The sequence below is a fragment of the Argopecten irradians genome, chromosome 9, assembly GCF_041381155.1.
Source record: "Argopecten irradians isolate NY chromosome 9, Ai_NY, whole genome shotgun sequence".
NCBI lineage: Eukaryota > Metazoa > Mollusca > Bivalvia > Pectinida > Pectinidae > Argopecten > Argopecten irradians.
Window position 1 is genome coordinate 6,989,249 of NC_091142.1, and position 23,534 is coordinate 7,012,782.

The following is a 23,534-nucleotide window of genomic DNA, read 5'->3' on the forward strand; positions in this document are numbered from 1 at the left end:
TAGTCACACATCTCGTTATATACATTTGTATACGGGTTTGCACAAAAGAAAGACTCGCGTAGGTAGCGTTATTTTTCCTGTTGCCAAATAAGCCAAAATAAGACCACATCCAAAATATCCCAATTCACGGTAGTATGGTCATCAGATATGGAAGAAAATTGATAACAATTGATAACATGTGATATGAACCCGGCAAATGTGCATGTAATTCTCGAACTAAGGAGTCATTTGCAATAAGATGAGCCCATTAAAAGCGGCTGTAAATTTTTCCATTATGTACTTTGTGAAAAAGATACGAACATTCTTTATGAATAAAGCATTCGTGGTTTTAAAGTTATATGTGCCGTAACTCGACAAAAACTTTGACATGCTATTTTTTCTTCATTAATCTATTGAAAACCACAAGGTTTGATGAGTTAAGCTGTGAAAGTCATTCCAATGACTTCAGATGCGTTTTAAATATTTGCTACAACATATACATTATATACTGTAAAGTTTGTTGTATTTTATGCGTTATGTATGTTAAGATGGAAACATACCTGAAGATATCACTTTACAATTACTAATAACATTGTAAAAAGGTGTGAAATGAAAATTTAGACCACAATTTGGCTTCATGGTCTGACTGTATGTACTCATTTCAATTCACTATAGATGTAAATGTCATGATTTTTGGCAGTACTGTATTGTTTCATTCGGTACAAAGAGGTTCAAATGTACATACTAAAGGGCTTATCTAATTCGTTTATACCGAGGTTAAATTGAACGTATTTAAATGTGTTTTTAATTCGTTATAACGAGGTTCAAATGTACAAACTAAATTGTTTGTTTCATTCGGTTCAAAGAGGTTAAAATGTAACTACTAAAGGGCTTATTTAATACGTTATAACGAGGCTTAAATAAACATAATAAAGGGCTTATTTCGTTATAACGATGTTTTGAAGCTGGCCTACCTTTAGTCGGGTAATATCGATGTCACTAGAATGTAGTTATTAGATAAGGGAGATAACTCCTATAGCTTTATTATCAATACATCCTATAAAGGTCATATCATTAATTTAGGTTATAGAACTTTCTAGAATATTATCATGTATAAACAAATATGTTTGTAAAAATGTTGATTATAAGTAGAGATCTAGAATGATCTATTTCCAGAAAGTTCTGTGTGTTTATTTGTTTACTGTTTTAGTTAGATATTTCTAGAAGTAGAAGGTTCTCCAATATTCTTGAATTAGGGTTTAGCTATATATACTCCAGCTGTCCAAGGCTAATCAGAACTGTAATGAGACCTGTAATGAGACATATCAAGAATTGTACAGTGCCATATTAGATTCTATTGGGAGAGCTATTGTGACTTTATCTGTGGATTATTACAACACTTTGTGTGGATTTATTTATATTGCCTGGAACTTTACAAATCATCTGTAGACATTCATTTTCCTTGTGGATTTGTGATGATTGTTGATTTGAAAACTGGAAGGATCAAGGTTTATACCAGAACATTCACATACATATATAATTAACACTTTAAATCATCGTATTACTCTTGTACCACCACCAATTACTTTAGATATTGTAAACCATCTCTGTATATTATTGTATATATAATTAAATTGTGTTTTGAATTTAGCTGCTGGTTTCTCATTTCTGTTATTCGTTCTTGCAACCCTTTGAAATATTGATATTCAATAGAAGTGATTAATAGTCACACATCTCGTTATATACATATGTATACGGGTTTGCACAAAAGAAAGACTCGCGCAGGTAGCGTTATTTTTCCGGTTGCCAAATAAGCCAAAATATGACCACATCCAAAATATCCCAATTCACGGTAGTATGGTCATCAGATATGGAAGAAAATTGATAACAATTGATAACATGTGATATGAACCCGGCAAATGTGCATGTAATTCTCGAACTAAGGAGTCATTTGCAATAAGATGAGCCCATTAAAAGCGGCTGTAAATTTTTCCATTATGTACTTTGTGAAAAAGATACGAACATTCTTTACGAATAAAGCATTCGTGGTTTAACAAAAACAATTAAATAAATAAATTTAATTAACATGTTATATTATAAGAACCCGATGCTTGGCGCTGTAATTGACTTATATTCGCAGATACCTTAATGTAAAAAAAAAACGTCCAATTTCAACTTCCTTCGCTAGGTAGCGAACTTTGGTTTGCAAATATGTCGCTCAAAGAGAAGCTCTAACAGGCCGAGACGTACATCATATTGCGGCTAGTATTCACCATGCAGGTAAACATAGTTACCATCATAACCGATTACGTAAAATAATTGTTAGTACAAATATTAGTATTAGCATGTTGACTTTACACCACAAGACACGTGAATAAAAACCCAGTTAAAACAGAACATTTAGTCAGCCTTTTTATTTCTTAATCGAGGTATAGGTTGCATTGTCGAGCTGTTTCTCAACGAATTCGGAATATCACCTTCGGAGATGCATCTGTATAGAAAGAAATCAATATATATATATATATCAAAGTAAATAAACATTTAATTATGTTTCAATAGAATCGTATGCTTTTGTATTTCTGTATTCTTTACCTACTTGATATCATGATTGGAACAATTGGTTCAATGGGAATAACTGGATATTATGAGCGGTGTAACCCAAACAAATGACACTGATATATGTCCAATACGAAGTGTTTGCAATCTGTATCACAGGCGAATAAATTTTGTTTTAATAAAGATATTGAAATATTCTCTGATATTATATTATCCCCAAGACATGGTATCAGATATTATATGTCTGCAAATGCCTGTGATCTGTACAAGTATAATTTGATCAGTCGTCATTATGATAATATAGCTGGCTTAAATTATACCATAACCAAAAGACTAGCTAGAATTTTACATGTTAAGCAGTTGCCTGGTACTCAATGAATTTAACATAATCAGCTCTACAATTAATATGTCCAAAGTTTTCTTTAGAGTTATTCCCCTTTGCAGAATTTTTTAACGATGCCGAGCATACAAGATGAAAATAAATTCAGGGAATTTACAATTTTTGTTACTATTTGATACCATTAGGTTTATACTTGGTGAAATACAACTTGGTGCATAACACTCTTTTTTGTAGAAATGCTTGTTGTTCATTTCCCAAAATTTTGCCTTGAAAATGTGTATATTAATTATATGTACATTCATTTATTAGTAAATACATTTGCTAATGTTCATGTGATTCGGCATGGTATAGAACATCACTTTTTTTAGTTCTGTAAACCAATTTTTTTTCGCGATTCAAGTAAATTCGCGAAAGGTTAACGCCGCTCATAAAGTCTACATCATTAATATTGGTAGAAAATCCCATTATTTGTTTTTAAATCTGCGAATGGTATCTTTGCGAACTTGTCTTGAAATGGAAATCGGAAAAGTTAAAAGCCACGAAAGAAAGTTAGTTAATATACAGTAGTATATTATTAGTACTTACTTGTTCCTTTTACTCTTATTATTATTTTACTTTTCGATGGCAGGTTGACTTTGACGGTTTTGAGTGTTACTCCACTCTTCTTCACTTTAATGGAGTAGTCGCCCTTGAAATATCGTTCATTCCTGTAAGTTTTCAGCTTCCCAGACCAATTAGTCCTCCATCTGGTATTCACAAGATCTATATATTTCTGGCCGGCTGCGTTCAACTAAAAATAATAAATAAAAATTGGTTTAAGCTTATTCACTTTGTTGAATTAGGTTTTATTCAAACAATTCACCATAAATGGATTTTTGTATTCGGTATTGCTCTTATCTGAGAATCGAAAACTTTGGCGAAACATGCATTTAAAGAATGAACCATTAAGGCTTCGTTTTGTGATAACATCCTATTGTTGGTAAATGCTTTATAGTTTTTCTTATCATTTATTTTACTATAATATTATAACTACACCGGTATGCCAATTTTGACAGAGTCATTATGCTTACTGTTATAGAATCCGTGCCTGTCGCCAAAGCGGCGTCTGGCCTCCATATGGCCTCGGACCAGAATCCCCACAGTAGCACGCCCTTCACCATGTTGTGGCTAAAGTAGAGAGTCATTACATCTTCGATCCCCTGGGCTTTTGTAGTGACGTCAGCTTCATTAAGAGTCATTTCTGTAATCCACAGAGGAAAACCGGCTTCCGCCATTTTGTTAAGACGATACTGGAATGGCAAGCACGTGGTTTATATATTTCACAATACAATCGCATATCCATTATAAATGTCATAAAATATAAGGCTAGATCATTACGTTACAGACAAATGATTTCGGGGAGACAGGTTTCTGAAGGCGATCTACCAAGCGTTCATTGTTCAAATTTTCTCGACTACTACGCAACAATGATAATGCTTCCAGTAATCTGTGTTATTAGGCCTCATATAAATATATCAAAAGACATAGTTGACATTCTTTGAATAAAACATTGTTTTCCAATTACTCATAACGAGGTGTAAATGTACTTACTAAATGGTTTGTTTAATAAATGTATATACTAAAGGGTTTATTTAATAAATGTATATACTAAAGGGTTTATTTAATTCGTAATAACGAGGCTTAAATGAACGTACTAAAGGGTTTGTTTAATTCGTTATAACGAGATTCAAATGTACATACGAAAGAGCTTATTTAATACGCTATAAAGAGGTTTAAATGTACATACTAAAGGTTTTATTGAATTCGTTATAACGAATTTAAAATGTACATACTAATGGGTTTATTTCGTTATAACGATGTTTTTGAAGTTGGCCTACCTTTAGTCGGGTAATATCGATGTCACTGGAATGTAGGTGGCTCTGTACACCAACACCATGGAGTGGTACTCCGGCGGCAAGGTAATCTTTGGCTTTTCACAAGAATATACTCAGATTAATAACAATTACGGGAAAATCAAAGAAAAACTTTTATAAAAGGAGAGCAGTATATCAAATATATATTAACTTATCATCATTATGCAAAATGTCATAGTTTCCTGGAATTAGTTCACAGACATAAAGAAAAACTTTTATAAAAGGAGAGCAGTATATCAAATATATATTAACTTATCATCATTATGCAAAATGTCATAGTTTCCTGGAATTAGTTCACAGACATATTAAGTACAAAGTGATTAGTGTTAACAGTTTTATAGTGTTATCAGGCAGAATCGTCCTGTTATCTGATCCCGACAGACAGAAAGATAATGCTGTTCAAATATTATTTTACGGTACATCTCCTGCTTTACGTTATAACATGTGCCTTTATTTTCTCCTTGGCCTTGTTAAGAATAATAAAACGAATGCATAAATTATATAATGGGGATATCCATTTCAACCAATCAATGTAACACGATATGATCAGAAACGCTCGTTCTGTATTAGGTCTGTACATATTACAGAGTAAGCTCCCATGCGGGTAGGTATCCATTGTGACGTCATTATTCTGTGGGAGCAATTCACGTCGTTTTCTCCGAAAAGTATGTCATTCGACTCGCAAAGACACGAAGTCACAATCAATACCTTTCCACAAGGGCAGATAACTCTGTAATATGAAAATACAGAATATCAGCCCACAATATACTCTGGAACATTGCATGTCAAAGGGGAAATGACGACAGCAACAATAACAACAAAAATAAAAACAACAGGCAAAGCCTATATAAATTCTCTCCAATGGTGGCAAAAGTAATAGTTTAAACTTACATCAATTATACACAGTATATTTAAGTTTTGAAATGAAAATATTACAACAATTAAAGGGAGATAACTCTTTTGCATACTCCATGCACACATCACACATAATATAAATACAGCAGTTATTTTATTACAAGAACATGTTATATTAGACCAGATGTTACTCAGATATTGACAGACAATGACCAACAGTCCATGTGTATATATATACACTTGTCATTGCTCTCAATACTGTTAAATTTCTTGAAAATAATTGAAAATATACACGTATAAATACTTTAATAGAATATGTATATGCTGTATATAGAACAAAACAAAGTAACAGTATCAAAACAACCATGCTCAACAAAATACTCCAAATATATATCTTTGTCAGACGATAATTAGAGAATATATTCAATATTATTCAAATGTTATATAGTGAACAATGCATAATTTTTTTAGGTGAACATCATGATGTTTAATTGAAATTGTCTGTTTATAGTTCCATCACACCCAGGACAACCTTGGGGAAGAATATTGATATCAATATGGTTATGATTTGCATAATTACTAATGGATGTGAACAGGGAAAGTCTATGTTGATCATATAAAGGGCATTTGAGAAAGTAGTGGGATATAGTTTCATTTTCAAAAGAACAAACACAAGATGTATCATCAGATAAATGGTCAATATATAGGTAGGAATTAAGATTACTAAACAAATTCTAAGTTGACAGTGAATAATACTAGCTCTTCTATCACCTTCTGTTTTAAAAATTTGAGTTGAATCAATTACAACTGGGACATCTTTATTAAGTTGGTGTTTAAAGGCTGAAAGAGAAGGAGAGTTAAAGAGATTGTTATCAGAAGTGTTAATAGTGCGACACATATTAGTGGGTTGAAACTATCAAAATAATTATTATTTCTGCAAATTGGTGGATTAAATATTCTTGTTTGTCTGAGAGTATAGTCATTATTGTTATGGTTGTTAATGAAAGGATTTAGGATATCTTGTAAGTATTGTGGTGATAGGCCATGCATTATTTTGTACATCATTGTTAGTTTTTGTTTGTGTCTTCTTACTGATAGTGTTTCCCATACAAGTTCTGTATAAAGTTTATTGTGAGATGTTCCAGACCTAAGTCCTGTAATAATTCTGGCTGCTTCTAATTGGACAGATTCTAAAAGTTTTTTTGATTGTTGAGTGCAATTATACCATATTATATCTGCATATTCTAAAATTGGCCTAATAAATGCTGTGTAAATTTTATTAAAACCCAGCTAGTAAAGTTTCCTTTGTTGTATATGACCATTATATTACAGAACGGACACCTAGGAGTCCATTATGTAACTCTCTGTCCATTATTATAGGGCCACTGTCCATTATTCCCCACAATAATGGACAGTCTATTTTGAACAAAGGGAAAAAGCCGCTGCTGTAAGGAAACCAAACATGTTTATTTGACTATCCAAAATTTTACATTTATGTTCACTCCTCAATCGAAATTATTGCTTCCCCTTCCTAGCTGTTACTGTTCTAGAAAATAAAAAAAACAAACATAACTAGATATGAATCCGTGCGTGATCCAAACACGGGAATTCCCACCTAATTGTGATTGATGTAAGTTATGTTAGCGAACGGACGATTGCTTGGAACGAACGAACCATGGTCCACACTATCTTAAAATTCAGAAAGCTATTCTTACGAAAGTAGTCTTCTCCAGCCGAAAAACAGATTTACGGGTAATCCACCCTTTTGGGCAGATAGATATCATACGAGAGGTGAATGATAAAAGGAGCCTGCTGATTGGAATATATGTATGGGGTCCGAACAATACATGTAGAAGGTAAATTTTGTAAAGAGATTTTGATAACTTCAATTAACCTGATAAGTAAAGCAAACGTTCACCTACGTGACCTCTATGGGAAGTTATTTGGTTTTCTGTGAGTTCTCAAAAAACGGCCGGATAGGTTACACAAATAGCACATGATGTGTTTTTAACATCCAGGGTGTCACAGGTGACGGCCACTGACCACACACAAAGAAAAGGCTTTTAAACCCTGACAGTTTATTGTGATTATGTGCATTGACTTTTATTGGTTTTGTCTTTGTTTCAAATGTAACTCCTAATTACAGCTTAGGTCACGTAAGGACCGGCCCTCCCATGAATGGACGGTGTAAGTTACACATGTCTATGTGTATTTACGCAAAGACGTGTACATTGTTTTTCATATTAAACCGGTATCTGTTATTATGATAGAAACGTGTTTCTAATCATTGTTTCATTTATTTCTACAGTATGTATAAATTTGTATAATGCACTCACTTCAAAGATCTTCACTCCAGTGATACGCGTGTTAATGTATCTTGTGGACGAAATACATGGGAACACCGAGAGAACAGGTCTTAACTAGGTGTGTTTTGTTTGCTGATTAGCAATCCACATTCATCAACCTAGTTTGTCCTCATAGATCACCCCGATTTATGACTCGCAGGCCCGAGTACAACGTCTGGTTACAGCGTGTGGTAGGTTTTTAACATTCAGTTGAGCCTTTGTCTAGTTTTTAAGCGGAAGATAAATTTATTAGTGAGTGTAGGTGGGAATGTTGTAGCAACGTTTTACACCTAAATATGGTGCGTCTGGTTCCGGGACATTGACCAATTCAGTGGTACACTTTGGAGGGTACTAGGGTTTATTGATTTGATATAAAAGTGGCTGATGGGTCTTTACTTTAAGTGTATCTTAAATAGCTAACGTAAGGGTTTGTGTATAATTAGAGGATTGGTCAGGGGCTTAGGGCTAGGCATCCTAAGGTATCCTAGTTTACACCGTTTGGATTTTATATACCTCTAGATGTTAAGAACACATGATAGGTGGGTTAGTTGACTCCGTAGGGTGTTAGGCTTTGTGTTAGGGAAACGTTGGTAGATCACGGACAGGACTTAGCTAAATAGGCCTAAAGTTTGGCTATAGTTTTAATCTTGGATACATTTGTAACTGCTTCGCACTTATATATCTCTTATTGTTATCTGTCTTAACGGGCACTATTGTGAATCTTCTATGTAATAATTAATCTACTTGTCTTTTATATAATAAATAGTTATGTTGTACCTGTAATTTTACCTAGTTAGAGTTATTGGATTAGTGTCAGTGCTTCCGCCTACACTCCTAGAGATCGAACCTGTTGAGATACAGGCCTGTAACCGTGTGGAGGAAACGGGATCCGGAGAGGATTTGTTGACGACTGTGGACTCTGTTGTATACTAAAAATACTAAAATACGATCACGATTTTGGGACTAATACATATAACGGGAGCTACAGTCGGATCACGCCCCTTCCTGGTCTGCTTCCATTGTGGAAAACCGAAAACCTCCTATTACAGTAGCACTTAAAAACAATTCCCGAAAAGTAATGACAAACTAGAATGTAAAAAATAACCTTCGAAACTGGCCCGTGTGTAACGAAGATTAGAGCCCATGACAGAATTTTAACCCGGGCCGCTGATTGGCTGCCTTATTATGAATTTTTCAAAATTAAAAATGGTTTTCTGACAAGGAATTATGTCCTTGCGATATACCATTGATATGAATTTGGAAAATTCCGATTTGAGATTTAGGTTCAAAATATCATTTTGAATAATGAATAGGTAAACACATTAGAATTTCAGGTTTTTTAAAAGGTGCAAAAATTCTCCATTTATCTTATGAAGAACATTGGACCAATGCGGAATTGTCCTATATCTCCCTTTCACATGCCACATATATCTCCGCCATTTTGAATCTTATGACCTTGAACTTGGTCATTTTATGTGTCTGAAAGCATGATCTTTCACATCCAATTCAAAACATTTCACCTTTGAATTTTCATGAATTACCTAAAATTTACGTTAAAAAATGAACGAAACGCCATATTCGGAGGTCTATATTTCCGCCATTTTCAAATTCATGTCTTTGAAATTAAAAACCTGTACAGACAATAGGCTAAAGCTTACATTTACAAAAAATCAACACTCTAAATGAGATGATAAAGGCCTTACGAGCTCACAAATAACGGACAAAAATAAGAAAAAGAAACAAATTGCCATATTTGGAGAGCTATATTTCCGCCATTTTTCTATATAACCCCTTAGAAATAAATAACTTTTGAAGGACAAAAGTTCATACAACACAGGTATGAAAAATCAACACTGTACATACAGGTTTAAAGGCGCTGAAACGTCTCGTGCAAGGACAAATAAAAACTAAAATTTCGATTTTCGATGTCCTATATCTCCGCCATTTTGAATCTTATGACCTTGAACTTGGTCATTTTATGTGTCTGAAAGCATGATCTTTCACATCCAATTCAAAACATTTCACCTTTGAATTTTCATGAATTACCCTAAAATTTACGTTAAAAAATGAACGAAACGCCATATTCGGAGGTCTATATTTCCGCCATTTTCAAATTCATGTCTTTGAAATTAAAAACCTGTACAGACAATAGGCTAAAGCTAACATTTACAAAAAATCAACACCCTACATGAGACGATAAAGGCCCTACGAGCTCACAAATAACGGACAAAAATAAGAAAATGAAACAAATTGCCATATTTGGAGAGCTATATTTCCGCCATTTTTCTATATAACCCCTTAAAAATAAATAACTTTTGAAGACAAAAGTTCATACAACACAGGTATGAAAAATCAACACTGTACATACAGGTTTAAAGGCGCTGAAACGTCTCGTGCAAGGACAAATAAAAACTAAAATTTCGATTTTCGATGTCCTATATCTCCGCCATTTTGAATCTTATGACCTTGAACTTGGTCATTTTATGTGTCTGAAAGCATGATCTTTCACATCCAATTCAAAACATTTCACCTTTGAATTTTCATGAATTACCCTAAAATTTACGTTAAAAAATGAACGAAACGCCATATTCGGAGGTCTATATTTCCGCCATTTTCAAATTCATGTCTTTGAAATTAAAAACCTGTACAGACAATAGGCTAAAGCTTACATTTACAAAAAATCAACACTCTAAATGAGATGATAAAGGCCCTACGAGCTCACAAATAACGGAAAAAAATAAGAAAATGAAACAAATTGCCATATTTGGAGAGCTATATTTCCGCCATTTTTCTATATAACCCCTTAAAAAGAAATAACTTTTGAAGACAAAAGTTCATACAACAGCGGTATGAAAAATCAACACCGTACATACAGGTATTAAGGCGCTGAAACGTCTCGGGCAGGGGCAAATATAAACTAAAATTTCGATTTTTGATGTCCTATATCTCCGCCATTTTGGATCATATGACCTTGAATTTGGTCATTTTATGTGCCTGAGAACATGCTCTTTCATATGCGCCCTTCGAAACATTTCTATGGTAAAGTTCATTTTTGACCTTTGTTTGACCTCATTTGACCCCCTAGTGAACTCGTGACCTTGACATAATTTCTGATAACATGTAATGAGAAAAAAAACGTGAATTATCGTGATCTACATGGAGAATGAAACGCACATGTTGTGTAGCGTACGGTTATGAAATTATGAGCGTTTAAAGTTCGTTCGAAAAAAAGCAGTTTTTTACGTCTGTGACCTTGACCTTGAACGTTATCCTCCAAAATCGAGAGTACATTTTAAGAACTCATGTACGTACATAACGTCTCCAAATTTCAGCGCTCTACACCTCTTATTTATTACGAAGATGTCGTTTAAAGATTTAAAGCTTTTTGAACCCTGTGACCTTGAATGAATGTCAAGGTCAATAAAACAGCATAAGTTCTGTAGACATTCGTCCATGCTATGTCTATACAAAAAATCAAGCATGTGTGTTAAGTATTAAAGGCGCTGAAACCTTTAAAAATTTTTGGCGGGAAAACGCCAAAATAGCCTTTTTTCAAAGGCCTATATCTCCGCCATTTTGGATCACATGACCTTAAAACTTGTCATTATATATTTCTGAGGGCATGCCCTTTCATATCCAACTTTCAAAACTTTTCTGTGGTGAATTTCGTTTTTGACCTTTGTTTGACCCCGTAGCGAACTCTTGACCTTGACATAATCTCTGATAACATGGCATGGGAAAAGCACGCGCAATGTCAAGATCTATCTGAATAACAAAACGTGAACGATGTACACCGTACGGTAATGAAGTTATGAGCGCTTAAACTTCGTTCCAAAAAAATTGTTTTTTACGTCTGTGACCTTGACCTTGAACATTTTTGTAAAAAATCGAACGTACATTTCAAGATCTTATGTACATTCATAACGTGTCCAAAGTTGAGCGTCGTACCTTATTTCGTTCCTGAGATATCCTGCGAACAAGATTTGTGGAAATAAGTAAATAAGAATAAAAAAGAAAATAAAAGAATAATAATAAATAAGAAAAAACAGAACAATAACAATAAGGGATTTCCATCCTCAATGGAAATCCCTAACTAGATTTGATCGCGATCAAAACACGGGATTTCCACCTATGTAATGATATAAGTAATGTTAGCGAACAGACGATTGCTTGAACGAACGGACGATCTCACTCAATATTAATCAGAAAGCGTTTCTTACGAAAGTAGTCTGGTTCAACCGAAAAACAGATTTAGGGGAATCCCCCTTTGGGCAGAAGATTTCATAGAGAGGTGAATATATAGGAGCCTGCTGATTGGATATATTCAGGGTACACCAGTTAATGGTTTATGTGTGGGTCGGACAATACATGTAGATGTAAAATTTGTAAAGAATTTTGATAACTTCATTTAACCTGAATAGTAGCAAACGTTAACACGGTCCTCTATGGGAATTTATTTGGTTCTGTGATCTCAAAACGGCCGGATAGTTTCTCAAAATAGCACCGGTTGTGTTTGAACATCCGGTGTCACAGGTGACGGCTCTGCCACACACATAAAAGGTTTTTAAACCTGTCAGTTATTGTGTTTGTGCATTACTTTTATTGTTTGTTTGTTCAAATGTACGTCCTATTAACAGCTAGGGTCACGTAAGGACGGCCTCCCATGTATGCGGTGTAGTTACACATGTACGTGTATTTACGCAAACACGTGTACATTGTTCATATATACGTGTATATGTAGTGTGATAGAACGGGTTTCTATCATTGTTGCATTTATTTCTACAGTATGTATATTTGTTATTGCACTCTTCTAAGTCTTCACTTCAGTGATCTGTTTATGTATATTTGACCCAAATTCAGGGGAACACCGTGAGAACAGGTCTTATCTAGGGTGTGTTTGCTGTTTAGCAGTCACATTCATCAACCTAGTTGTCCTCATGATCACCCCGATGATGACCGCTGGCCGGAGTACACGTGTGGTACACTTGGGAGGTGTTTATCAGTCAGTTGAGTCTTGTCTGTTTTAAGCGGAAGTTATATTTAGTGTGTAGGTGGGTTGTTGTAGCAGCGGTTTCACCTAAATATGGTGCTCTGTCCGGACATCCGGACATTGACCAATCAGTGGTCACTTTGGGGTACTGGGTTGATGAGTTGTTATAAAAGGGGCTGCTTCTAAGGAAGCTTTGGTCTTGACTTAGGGAATAGGTAGGGAGCAGAGCTAGTTGGCTCCGTAGGGTGTTAGGCTTTGTTTAGGGAACGTGGTAATCACACAGGACTGAGCTAATTAGGCCTAAAGTTTGGCTATAGTTAATCTTGGATACATTGTAACTGCTTCGGCACTTATATCTCTTATTGTTATCTGTCTTAACGGGCACTATTGTGAATCTTCTATGTAATACTTAATCTACTTGTCTTTTATATAATAAATAGTTATTTGTACCTGTATTTACCTAGTTGAGTTATTGGATTAGTGTCAGTGCTTCCGCTACATCCTAGAGATCGAACCTGTTGAGATACAGGCCTGTAACCTGTGGAGGAAACAGGATCCGTAGAGGATTTGTGACGACTGTGGACTCTGTTGTATACTAAAAATACTATACGATCACGATTTGGGACTTATACATATAACGGGAGATACAGTCGGATCGCCCCTCCTGGTCTCTTGTGGAAAACCCTCCCTATTACAGTAGCACTTAAAACATCCCGAAAAGTATTGAAAACTAGATGTAAAAATACATTCGAAACGGCCCTTGTGTACCGAAGATTGAGCCCAGGACAGAATTTTAACCCAGCCGCTGATTGGCTGGCTAATTATGAATTTCAAAATTAAAAATGTTTTCTGACAGGTAATTATTCCTTGATAACCATGATATGAATTTGGAAATTCAGATTGAGATTTAGGTTCAAAATATCAATTTTGATAATGAATAGGTAAAAACATTAGAATTTCAGGTTTTTTAAAAGTGCAAAAATTCTCCTTATCTTATGAAGATCTTGGACCAATGCGGAATAACACGTACGATTAGAGTTTTAGTATTAGATACCGATTATCTCCCTTTGGCCACATGCCACATCATGTAATCACAACTCAAAATCGCTGAAAGTTCTATACCTCCGCCATTTTGAATCATATGACATTGAAATTGGTCATTTTATGTGTCTGAAAGCATGATCTTTCACATCCAATTCAAAACATTTCACCTTTGAATTTTCATGAATTACCCTAAAATTTACGTTAAAAAATGAACGAAACGCCATATTCGGAGGTCTATATTTCCGCCATTTTCAAATTCATGTCTTTGAAATTAAAAACCTGTACAGACAATAGGCTAAAGCTTACATTTACAAAAATTCAACACTCAACATGAGATGATAAAGGCCCTACGAGCTCACAAATAACGGAAAAAATAAGAAAATGAAACAAATTGCCATATTTGGAGAGCTATATTTCCGCCATTTTTCTATATAACCCCTTAAAAATAAATAACTTTTGAAGACAAAAGTTCATACAACACAGGTATGAAAAATCAACACTGTACATACAGGTTTAAAGGCGCTGAAACGTCTCGTGCAAGGACAAATAAAAACTAAAATTTCGATTTTCGATGTCCTATATCTCCGCCATTTTGAATCTTATGACCTTGAACTTGGTCATTTTATGTGTCTGAAAGCATGATCTTTCACATCCAATTCAAAACATTTCACCTTTGAATTTTCATGAATTACCCTAAAATTTACGTTAAAAAATGAACGAAACGCCATATTCGGAGGTCTATATTTCCGCCATTTTCAAATTCATGTCTTTGAAATTAAAAACCTGTACAGACAATAGGCTAAAGCTAACATTTACAAAAAATCAACACTCTAATGAGATGATAAAGGCCCTACGAGCTCACAAATAACGGACAAAAATAAGAAAATGAAACAAATTGCCATATTTGGAGAGCTATATTTCCGCCATTTTTCTATATAACCCCTTAAAAATAAATAACTTTTGAAGACAAAAGTTCATACAACACAGGTATGAAAAATCAACACTGTACATACAGGTTTAAAGGCGCTGAAACGTCTCGTGCAAGGACAAATAAAAACTAAAATTTCGATTTTCGATGTCCTATATCTCCGCCATTTTGAATCTTATGACCTTGAACTTGGTCATTTTATGTGTCTGAAAGCATGATCTTTCACATCCAATTCAAAACATTTCACCTTTGAATTTTCATGAATTACCCTAAAATTTACGTTAAAAAATGAACGAAACGCCATATTCGGAGGTCTATATTTCCGCCATTTTCAAATTCATGTCTTTGAAATTAAAAACCTGTACAGACAATAGGCTAAAGCTTACATTTACAAAAAATCAACACTCTAAATGAGATGATAAAGGCCCTACGAGCTCACAAATAACGGACAAAAATAAGAAAATGAAACAAATTGCCATATTTGGAGAGCTATATTTCCGCCATTTTTCTATATAACCCCTTAAAAATAAATAACTTTTGAAGACAAAAGTTCATACAACACAGGTATGAAAAATCAACACTGTACATACAGGTTTAAAGGCGCTGAAACGTCTCGTGCAAGGACAAATAAAAACTAAAATTTCGATTTTCGATGTCCTATATCTCCGCCATTTTGAATCTTATGACCTTGAACTTGGTCATTTTATGTGTCTGAAAGCATGATCTTTCACATCCAATTCAAAACATTTCACCTTTGAATTTTCATGAATTACCCTAAAATTTACGTTAAAAAATGAACGAAACGCCATATTCGGAGGTCTATATTTCCGCCATTTTCAAATTCATGTCTTTGAAATTAAAAACCTGTACAGACAATAGGCTAAAGCTTACATTTACAAAAAATCAACACTCTAAATGAGATGATAAAGGCCCTACGAGCTCACAAATAACGGACAAAAATAAGAAAATGAAACAAATTGCCATATTTGGAGAGCTATATTTCCGCCATTTTTCTATATAACCCCTTAAAAATAAATAACTTTTGAAGACAAAAGTTCATACAACACAGGTATGAAAAATCAACACTGTACATACAGGTTTAAAGGCGCTGAAACGTCTCGTGCAAGGACAAATAAAAACTAAAATTTCGATTTTCGATGTCCTATATCTCCGCCATTTTGAATCTTATGACCTTGAACTTGGTCATTTTATGTGTCTGAAAGCATGATCTTTCACATCCAATTCAAAACATTTCACCTTTGAATTTTCATGAATTACGCTAAAATTTACGTTAAAAAAATGAACGAAACGCCATATTCGGAGGTCTATATTTCCGCCATTTTCAAATTCATGTCTTTGAAATTAAAAACCTGTACAGACAATAGGCTAAAGCTTACATTTACAAAAAATCAACACTCTAAATGAGATGATAAAGGCCCTACGAGCTCACAAATAACGGACAAAAATAAGAAAATGAAACAAATTGCCATATTTGGAGAGCTATATTTCCGCCATTTTTCTATATAACCCCTTAAAAATAAATAACTTTTGAAGACAAAAGTTCATACAACACAGGTATGAAAAATCAACACTGTACATACAGGTTTAAAGGCGCTGAAACGTCTCGTGCAAGGACAAATAAAAACTAAAATTTCGATTTTCGATGTCCTATATCTCCGCCATTTTGAATCTTATGACCTTGAACTTGGTCATTTTATGTGTCTGAAAGCATGATCTTTCACATCCAATTCAAAACATTTCACCTTTGAATTTTCATGAATTACCCTAAAATTTACGTTAAAAAATGAACGAAACGCCATATTCGGAGGTCTATATTTCCGCCATTTTCAAATTCATGTCTTTGAAATTAAAAACCTGTACAGACAATAGGCTAAAGCTTACATTTACAAAAAATCAACACTCTAAATGAGATGATAAAGGCCCTACGAGCTCACAAATAACGGACAAAAATAAGAAAAAGAAACAAATTGCCATATTTGGAGAGCTATATTTCCGCCATTTTTCTATATAATCCCTTTAAAAATAAATAACTTTTGAAGACAAAAGTTCATACAACAAGGTATGAAAAATCAACACGTACATACAGGTATTAAGGCGCTGAAACGTCTCGGGCAGGGGCAAATATAAACTAAAATTTCGATTTTTGATGTCCTATATCTCCGCCATTTTGGATCATATGACCTTGAATTTGGTCATTTTATGTGCCTGAGAACATGCTCTTTCATATGCGCCCTTCGAAACATTTCTATGGTAAAGTTCATTTTTGACCTTTGTTTTGACCTCATTTGACCCCCTAGTGAACTCGTGACCCTGACATAATTTCTGATAACATGTAATGAGAAAAAAACGTGACTTATCGTGATCTACATGGAGAATGAAACGTACATGTTGTGTAGCGTACGGTTATGAAATTATGAGCGTTTAAAGTTCGTTCGAAAAAAAGCAGTTTTTTACGTCTGTGACCTTGACCTTGAACGTTATCCTCCAAAATCGAGAGTACATTTTAAGAACTCATGTACGTACATAACGTCTCCAAATTTCAGCGCTCTACACCTCTTATTTATAAAGAAGAAGTCGTTTAAAGATTTAAAGCTTTTTGAACCCTGTGACCTTGAATGAATGTCAAGGTCAATAAAACAGCATAAGTTCTGTAGACATTCGTCCATGCTATGTCTATACAAAAAATCAAGCATGTGTGTTAAGTATTAAAGGCGCTGAAACCTTTAAAATTTTTGGCGGGAAAACGCCAAAATAGCCTTTTTTCAAAGGCCTATATCTCCGCCATTTTGGATCTCATGACCTTAAAACTTGTCATTATATATTTCTGAGGGCATGACCTTTCATATCCAACTTTCAAATTTTTTCTGTGGTAAATTTCGTTTTTGACCTTTGTTTGACCCCGTAGCGAACTCTTGACCTTGACATAATCTCTGATAACATGGCATGGGAAAAGCACGCGCAATGTCAAGATCTATCTGAATAACAAAACGTGAACGATGTACACCGTACGGTAATGAAGTTATGAGCGCTTAAACTTCGTTCCAAAAAATTGTGTTTTTTTCGTCTATGACCTTGACCTTGAACATTTTTGTAAAAAATCGAACGTACATTTCAAGATCTTATGTACATTCATAACGTGTCCAAAGTTGAGCGTCGTACCTTATTCCGTTCCTGAGATATCCTGCTAACAAGATTTGTGGAAATAAGAATAAAAAAGAAAAATAAAGAATAATAATAATAAGAAGAAAAACTAGATTTGAAACAGAACAATAACAATAGGGATTTCCATCCTAAATGGAAATCCCTAACTAGATTTGATCGCGATCAAAACACGGGATTTCCACCTATGTAATGATATAAGTAATGTTAGCGAACAGACGATTGCTTGAACGAACGGACGATCTCACTCAATATTAATCAGAAAGCGTTTCTTACGAAAGTAGTCTGGTTCAACCGAAAAACAGATTTAGGGGAATCCCCCTTTGGGCACAAGATTTCATAGAGAGGTGAATATATAGGAGCCTGCTGATTGGATATATTCAGGGTACACCAGTTAATGGTTTATGTGTGGGTCGGACAATACATGTAGATGTAAAATTTGTAAAGAATTTTGATAACTTCATTTAACCTGAATAGTAGCAAACGTTAACACGGTCCTCTATGGGAATTTATTTGGTTCTGTGATCTCAAAACGGCCGGGTAGTTTCTCAAAATAGCACCGGTTGTGTTTGAACATCCGGTGTCACAGGTGACGGCTCTGCCACACACATAAAAGGTTTTTAAACCTGTCAGTTATTGTGTTTGTGCATTACTTTTATTGTTTGTTTGTTCAAATGTACGTCCTATTAACAGCTAGGGTCACGTAAGGACGGCCTCCCATGTATGCGGTGTAGTTACACATGTACGTGTATTTACGCAAACACGTGTACATTGTTCATATATACGTGTATATGTAGTGTGATAGAACGGGTTTCTATCATTGTTGCATTTATTTCTACAGTATGTATATTTGTTATTGCACTCTTCTAAGTCTTCACTTCAGTGATCTGTTTATGTATATTTGACCCAAATTCAGGGGAACACCGTGAGAACAGGTCTTATCTAGGGTGTGTTTGCTGTTTAGCAGTCACATTCATCAACCTAGTTGTCCTCATGATCACCCCGATGATGACCGCTGGCCGGAGTACACGTGTGGTACACTTGGGAGGTTTTATCAGTCAGTTGAGTCTTGTCTGTTTTAAGCGGAAGTTATATTTAGTGTGTAGGTGGGTTGTTGTAGCAGCGGTTTCACCTAAATATGGTGCTCTGTCCGGACATTGACCAATCACATGGGACCAATCATGGTCTTGGGTACTTGGGACTGGGTTGATGAATTAGGTTGTTATAAAAGGGGCTGCTTCTAAGGAAGCTTTGGTCTTGACTTAGGGAATAGGTAGGGAGCAGAGCTAGTTGGCTCCGTAGGGTGTTAGGCTTTGTTTAGGGAACGTGGTAATCACACAGGACTGAGCTAATTAGGCCTAAAGTTTGGCTATAGTTAATCTTGGATACATTGTAACTGCTTCGGCACTTTATATCTCTTATTGTTATCTGTCTTAACGGGCACTATTGTGAATCTTCTATGTAATACTTAATCTACTTGTCTTTTTATATAATAAATAGTTATTTGTACCTGTATTTACCTAGTTGAGTTATTGGATTAGTGTCAGTGCTTCCGCTACATCCTAGAGATCGAACCTGTTGAGATACAGGCCTGTAACCTGTGGAGGAACACGGATCCGTAGAGGATTTGTGACGACTGTGGACTCTGTTGTATACTAAAAATACTATACGATCACGATTTGGGACTTATACATATAACGGGAGATACAGTCGGATCGCCCCTCCTGGTCTCTTGTGGAAAACCCTCCCTATTACAGTAGCACTTAAAACATCCCGAAAAGTATTGAAAACTAAATGTAAAAATACATTCGAAACGGCCCTTGTGTACCGAAGATTGAGCCCAGGACAGAATTTTAACCCAGCCGCTGATTGGCTGGCTAATTATGAATTTCAAAATTAAAAATGTTTTCTGACAGGTAATTATTCCTTGATAACCATGATATGAATTTGGAAATTCAGATTGAGATTTAGGTTCAAAATATCAATTTATTTGGAGCTCACAAATATTTGGAGAGCTATATTTCCGCCATTTTTCTATATAACCCCTTAAAAATAAATAACTTTTGAAGACAAAAGTTCATACAACACAGGTATGAAAAATCAACACTGTACATACAGGTTTAAAGGCGCTGAAACGTCTCGTGCAAGGACAAATAAAAACTAAAATTTCGATTTTCGATGTCCTATATCTCCGCCATTTTGAATCTTATGACCTTGAACTTGGTCATTTTATGTGTCTGAAAGCATGATCTTTCACATCCAATTCAAAACATTTCACCTTTGAATTTTCATGAATTACGCTAAAATTTACGTTAAAAAATGAACGAAACGCCATATTCGGAGGTCTATATTTCCGCCATTTTCAAATTCATGTCTTTGAAATTAAAAACCTGTACAGACAATAGGCTAAAGCTTACATTTACAAAAATTCAACACTCTACATGAGATGATAAAGGCCCTACGAGCTCACAAATAACGGAAAAAAATAAGAAAATGAAACAAATTGCCATATTTGGAGAGCTATATTTCCGCCATTTTTCTATATAACCCCTTAAAAATAAATAACTTTTGAAGACAAAAGTTCATACAACATAGGTATGAAAAATCAACACTGTACATACAGGTTTAAAGGCGCTGAAACGTCTCGGGCAAGGACAAATATAAACTAAAATTTCGATTTTCGATGTCCTATATCTCCGCCATTTTGAATCTTATGACCTTGAACTTGGTCATTTTATGTGTCTGAAAGCATGATCTTTCACATCCAATTCAAAACATTTCACCTTTGAATTTTCATGAATTACGCTAAAATTTACGTTAAAAAATGAACGAAACGCCATATTCGGAGGGCTATATTTCCGCCATTTTCAAATTCATGTCTTTGACATTAAAAACCTGTACAGACAATAGGCTAAAGCTTACATTTACAAAAAATCAACACCCTACATGAGATGATAAAGGCCCTACGAGCTCACAAATAACGGAAAAAAATAAGAAAATGAAACAAATTGCCATATTTGGAGAGCTATATTTCCGCCATTTTTCTATATAACCCCTTTAAAATAAATAACTTTTGAAGACAAAAGTTCATACAACATAGGTATGAAAAATCAACACTGTACATACAGGTTTAAAGGCGCTGAAACGTCTCGGGCAGGGGCAAATATAAACTAAAATTTCGATTTTTGATGTCCTATATCTCCGCCATTTTGGATCATATGACCTTGAATTTGGTCATTTTATGTGCCTGAGAACATGCTCTTTCATATGCGCCCTTCGAAACATTTCTATGGTAAAGTTCATTTTTGACCTTTGTTTGACCTCATTTGACCCCCTAGTGAACTCGTGACCTTGACATAATTTCTGATAACATGTAATGAGAAAAAAACGTGAATTATCGTGATCTACATGGAGAATGAAACGTACATGTTGTGTAGCGTACGGTTATGAAATTATGAGCGTTTAAAGTTCGTTCGAAAAAAGCAGTGTTTTACGTCTGTGACCTTGACCTTGAACGTTATCCTCCAAAATCGAGAGTACATTTTAAGAACTCATGTACGTACATAACGTCTCCAAATTTCAGCGCTCTACACCTCTTATTTATAAAGAAGAAGTCGTTTAAAGATTTAAAGCTTTTTGAACCCTGTGACCTTGAATGAATGTCAAGGTCAATAAAAAGGCATAAGTTCTGTAGACATTCGTCCATGCTATGTCTATACAAAAAATCAAGCATGTATGTTAAGTATTAAAGGCGCTGAAACCTTTAAAATTTTTGGCGGGAAAACGCCAAAATAGCCTTTTTTCAAAGGCCTATATCTCCGCCATTTTGGATCTCATGACCTTAAAACTTGTCATTATATATTTCTGAGGGCATGCCCTTTCATATCCAACTTTCAAATTTTTTCTGTGGTAAATTTCGTTTTTGACCTTTGTTTGACCCCGTAGCGAACTCTTGACCTTGACATAATCTCTGATAACATGGCATGGGAAAAGCACGCGCAATGTCAAGATCTATCTGAATAACAAAACGTGAACGATGTACACCGTACGGTAATGAAGTTATGAGCGCTTAAACTTCGTTCCAAAAAAATTGTTTTTTACGTCTATGACCTTGACCTTGAACATTTTTGTAAAAAATCGAACGTACATTTCAAGATCTTATGTACATTCATAACGTGTCCAAAGTTGAGCGTCGTACCTTATTCCGTTCCTGAGATATCCTGCTAACAAGATTTGTGGAAATAAGAAAAAAAAAGAAAAATAATAAGAATAACTAGATTTGATCGCGATCAAAACACGGGATTTCCACCTATGTAATGATATAAGTAATGTTAGCGAACGGACGATTGCTTGAACGAACGGACGATCTCACTCAATATTAATCAGAAAGCGTTTCTTACGAAAGTAGTCTGGTCCAACCGAAAAACAGATTTAGGGGAATCCCCCTTTGGGCACAAGATTTCATAGAGAGGTGAATATATAGGAGCCTGCTGATTGGATATATTCAGGGTACACCAGTTAATGGTTTATGTGTGGGTCGGACAATACATGTAGATGTAAAATTTGTAAAGAATTTTGATAACTTCATTTAACCTGAATAGTAGCAAACGTTAACACGGTCCTCTATGGGAATTTATTTGGTTCTGTGATCTCAAAACGGCCGGGTAGTTTCTCAAAATAGCACCGGTTGTGTTTGAACATCCGGTGTCACAGGTGACGGCTCTGCCACACACATAAAAGGTTTTTAAACCTGTCAGTTATTGTGTTTGTGCATTACTTTTATTGTTTGTTTGTTCAAATGTACGTCCTATTAACAGCTAGGGTCACGTAAGGACGGCCTCCCATGTATGCGGTGTAGTTACACATGTACGTGTATTTACGCAAACACGTGTACATTGTTCATATATACGTGTATATGTAGTGTGATAGAACGGGTTTCTATCATTGTTGCATTTATTTCTACAGTATGTATATTTGTTATTGCACTCTTCTAAGTCTTCACTTCAGTGATCTGTTTATGTATATTTGACCCAAATTCAGGGGAACACCGTGAGAACAGGTCTTATCTAGGGTGTGTTTGCTGTTTAGCAGTCACATTCATCAACCTAGTTGTCCTCATGATCACCCCGATGATGACCGCTGGCCGGAGTACACGTGTGGTACACTTGGGAGGTGTTTATCAGTCAGTTGAGTCTTGTCTGTTTTAAGCGGAAGTTATATTTAGTGTGTAGGTGGGTTGTTGTAGCAGCGGTTTCACCTAAATATGGTGCTCTGTCCGGACATCCGGACATTGACCAATCAGTGGTCACTTTGGGGTACTGGGTTGATGAGTTGTTATAAAAGGGGCTGCTTCTAAGGAAGCTTTGGTCTTGACTTAGGGAATAGGTAGGGAGCAGAGCTAGTT

At 35.1% G+C, this 23,534-nt stretch overlaps 1 protein-coding gene across 1 annotated transcript; it reads right to left on the reverse strand.

The window, feature by feature from the left end:
* Positions 1-2,276: 2,276 nt before the first annotated feature.
* On the reverse strand, positions 2,277-4,864 carry LOC138331268 (anti-sigma-I factor RsgI6-like). Its single transcript, XM_069278783.1, has 4 exons — positions 4,753-4,864; positions 3,946-4,164; positions 3,461-3,665; positions 2,277-2,470 (listed from the first exon to the last, which is right to left on the reverse strand). The coding sequence occupies exons 2-4, from the start codon at positions 4,147-4,149 to the stop codon at positions 2,436-2,438; spliced, it is 444 nt and encodes a 147-aa protein (XP_069134884.1). The 5' UTR covers positions 4,150-4,164; positions 4,753-4,864; the 3' UTR covers positions 2,277-2,435.
* Positions 4,865-23,534: the final 18,670 nt, after the last annotated feature.